At 42.3% G+C, this 3,589-nt stretch overlaps 1 protein-coding gene across 1 annotated transcript; it reads right to left on the bottom strand.

Annotated features, from left to right (window-relative positions):
- Positions 1-333: 333 nt before the first annotated feature.
- LOC122178226 (apovitellenin-1) lies at positions 334-3,189 on the bottom strand. The gene is made up of 4 exons (XM_042868280.1): positions 3,155-3,189; positions 1,642-1,744; positions 1,130-1,289; positions 334-565 (listed from the first exon to the last, which is right to left on the bottom strand). The coding sequence occupies exons 2-4, from the start codon at positions 1,700-1,702 to the stop codon at positions 466-468; spliced, it is 321 nt and encodes a 106-aa protein (XP_042724214.1). The 5' UTR covers positions 1,703-1,744; positions 3,155-3,189; the 3' UTR covers positions 334-465.
- Between the last annotated feature and the right edge of the window lie 400 nt (positions 3,190-3,589).

The raw sequence follows: 3,589 nt of genomic DNA, 5'->3' as shown, positions 1-3,589 counted from the left end.
ATATAGCCTGCAACAACTTCTTGTGAATCACAGCCACTTTCTCAGCAGAACAGGATGCAGAGTTGGATGTGATTTTATAACAGTCAATTCAAGTAGGAAACTGAAGAAAGTGTAACAACCAACATTTTTTTATTAGAGGGTCAATGGCCAAGTCATTCAGGAGGAATTAATTTTCAAGATTTGGCTACAGCAGAACTCTGTAATCTCATTGCCTTCCTCAGTGCCCAGCAGCCTTTTTTTTTTTTTTTTTTTTCTATTTTCTTTTTCTTTTTCTTTTTTTCCAGGGGAAACCTCAGCAGATGTCATCCATCCTTTGGTTTTTGATGCTGGGTTTCCTCTAGTTGCATTAACAGGAGCATCGATTCTTTGTTATTGACTGATCTTGGTGTGTAGTAGAGGCAAGGGAAAAGAGGACACTGCAGGATGCTACCCACTCACTTAAGGGAACACTGACTTTTCTTCCAACTAGTAGCCTAGTACTTTTGTGTACCACAGGTTCTTTATTTTTTCCATCAGCTGTTCTGCCAGTATAGTGAGTCTAGTTGTTTCTCTGATGAGGAAGTTCCTGCAGGAGACAACAGCACACATGGTGAGATATATACGTATGGGAGTGAGAGTAATCTCTGTCTGCAGTAGTTATCAAGCTATCCTTCTTTCACATTGCCTGTTACTGAGTGCAGAGCTCCACTGCAGTCCTAGAGGTGCTTTCCTCAGAAAGCAGGAATAGGCAGTCTGTATTTGCTGTAAGTTAGGCAAAACTTTATCTCTTGAGTTGTCATGCTTTTCCGTTTGGGGGGAAACTCTTTCCCTTTCTTTAGGGAATACATATTTACAGATAGTGAATTTTATAATCTGAGTTGAGTGCCATCAGTGTTTGCTGGCACTTTCAGTACTCATCTCCCCACAGCCAACACCACAACATTTGCTCAGCTTCTTCCAGGGGGCTGAAACTCTACCAGTCATTGCTCCCCAATGCCATTTGGGGGGCAATTGCCACCCTTACCCATTCATTCACTGTCCCTTGGGTCCCCTCATATAGATACTTGAGTAATCTTTTTGTTCTCCCACTCCTCCCTCTCCTTTTCCACCCATAGCTATGCAACACTAGCACAGAAGTTTTTTTCCGTACCTGGTCCCAGAAACGACTGTAGTCTGGGAGACATCCACCAAGAACTGACCAGCTCTAGGGGACATCTTGTTCACAGCTTCGTAGATATAAGCTGCAACTGCATCAGGAATGACCAGCCAGTCACGACGGTCTCTCTCAAAGATGGACTTTGAGTGCACTTCTGAGAGGGAGGAGACAAAAAAACCCATGAGGCTTCTCCAGTCACATGTCCCTCTGGTATCTTCCACCAGGGACAGTGGGAAAAGATGCAAAATTCTCAGGTTCAAAGAATTTGCTCTAACAGCATCGAGATAATTTTCATTACTAATTTCTGGACACCTGAGTTACCTGACGTGGCAGAGTATTTGCACCAGGTATGGATGATTTACAAACCAAGCCCCTGCTTTCACTCTAGGAAGCAGTATGGGCTCATGGTTTTGAACTGTGTTACTGGGTTTCTGGGTCCTACTTTGTGGATGGGATAGAATTCTCTGAGGAAATGAGGACCCATCTCAAAAGCTGCTCAGACTTACCAGGGACAGTGGTGCTAAGGAGCAGAATCAGAGCTATCACCAATGCCCGGTATTGCACCATGGTTTGTTGGTACCAGTTCAGCCCTGTACACCAAGAGACCTGCTGGAATAATCATACAATATTTTGTTTGTTTTTAGAAAAATACCATGTCTGCTAAGCATCAGGTTTGTGAGAAAACCTTAACCAATATATAATAATTAAAAAAAAAAAAAAAGACAGGAAATGTGATGGTGCAGTTCTTCTAAAGCAGTGAGGAAAATATAGCACAAAAATGAACGTCCTTTTATTCATGTAATCACAAATATCCACGATGAATGATAGCTTTCACATCTCCAAGAAATATGTGATGTTTAAAGTTATTACTTTTGTAAGAGAGTTAAAATTCCTTGCTTCAGCATAGAAGCAAACAGTGAACACTGTGGTCAGGAAAGGCTTCTTCCACACAGGGGTGTAACTGAAAAAGTCATGCTGCAGTTTTGTTTTTGTTTTTTGTTTTTCTTGAATTTTTGTAGATGGCTGTAAAGAATCTTATGCTAGTCAGTGCAGCACCTGCAGTGACCATCTGAATGACACAGTGATCTGAGTATTTTGTCTTGCTCTAGTTGAGGAAAGACCAACCAGGTTCTCTTGTCTCTTCTACAGTGTGATAAGTGAAGCAAAGAGCAACCCAGGCAGAGCCCAGAAGTTATCATAAATAAATAAGTGCAAACTTCACCATCATCCAACATCCTTTATACTGTCTATTGAAAAATCTGGAATTAGAGAAACTTTTGAAAAGTTGGTACGTTGAAAGGATGACATTACATCTAAACAAACTTTTCGAATGCTGCGCATTTAGAAAGGTGTTTGAAAGTTAGAAGTTAAAATTGATTTATCGGCTGAAGAACTGAGTTGCATCAGTCAGAACAACATGATGAAAACATTAGTGCTAGGAACTGCAAAAAGAGCTGCACACCTATTCTGTATGAATACTTTGCTAAATCCAGTTCCAAGTAGTGGCACTAGCCAGTGCTTCTTATACCACAGCAGGGCAGTGTATATCTAGTTTTATTTCCTTTTATGCACAGATTACATCCCAAAACTACCACTCCATCTTCACTTGGAATTTGCTGACTAGCAGCAGTTGCTCAGTTACTACCCTTCTTTGAATTTTAATCCTAGGGTCAGTTTCTTCCTTTGTAGACAAAAGGCATAAATTTGCTTCCCAGGACTGTAAAGAGATCTTACCTACTTTAGAGCCTGAAGCCACTATGGGACTGGGAAAAAGTCATGTCTACTCCAACACTGCAACTCCTCAATTCCCTAACCATGGGTTTGACCTTGCTATGAGTATCCTATGGAGCTTCCATCACTCAACTTCAATCCACTCCCTCCCTCTTCCATTTCAGCAATATTCCATGCTGGGGAGCGTGAGGAGGGTCCACGCTTTGTAAAAAGTGGAGCAGGCCACCTCCACTCACTTGTCAATGTCCCAAGGTCCATACCACCCAGAGCAGAGAGTGCAGTTCTTACCTGTCCTGCTTTCTCTCTCCCAGGCTGAAGTTGAGGGTGATGCTCATCTGAGACACCAGCATTTATGCAGAACTAATATAGAGATAGTGAGGGGTCAAAGGTCCTGTTTTATTTCCCCATTTGCTCTTTTGCAAGCAGATTCAGCTCAGTGGTATGGACAAGAAGCTGTGTAGGACTCTGGACCTGTTGTTGGGATTTGGTAATGGAGGGTCAGTCTGACCTGAGCATATGAGATGTGGAAGGCAGCTCCTGGGTCACTGAGCCCCCTACGTTTTCAGGCAACCATGTCATGGAGGACCCTTTCATAAACTGAGCAAATTCCACATAAACTGTAGCTAGAGCTGGACTGATTTTTGCTCCCACTGTTCCTGTGGGAAGGCTCATGTTGAAAGCTGACTGCTTTGACAGCTGCAAATTATTTGTTGCTATTATGCT

This window comes from Lagopus leucura, unplaced genomic scaffold, assembly GCF_019238085.1.
Source record: "Lagopus leucura isolate 7727_CA_CO unplaced genomic scaffold, USGS_WTPT01 Super-Scaffold_100001, whole genome shotgun sequence".
Taxonomy (NCBI): domain Eukaryota; kingdom Metazoa; phylum Chordata; class Aves; order Galliformes; family Phasianidae; genus Lagopus; species Lagopus leucura.
Note: the sequence above shows the minus strand (reverse complement) of the source record. Positions and strands in the feature narration are given on the sequence as shown.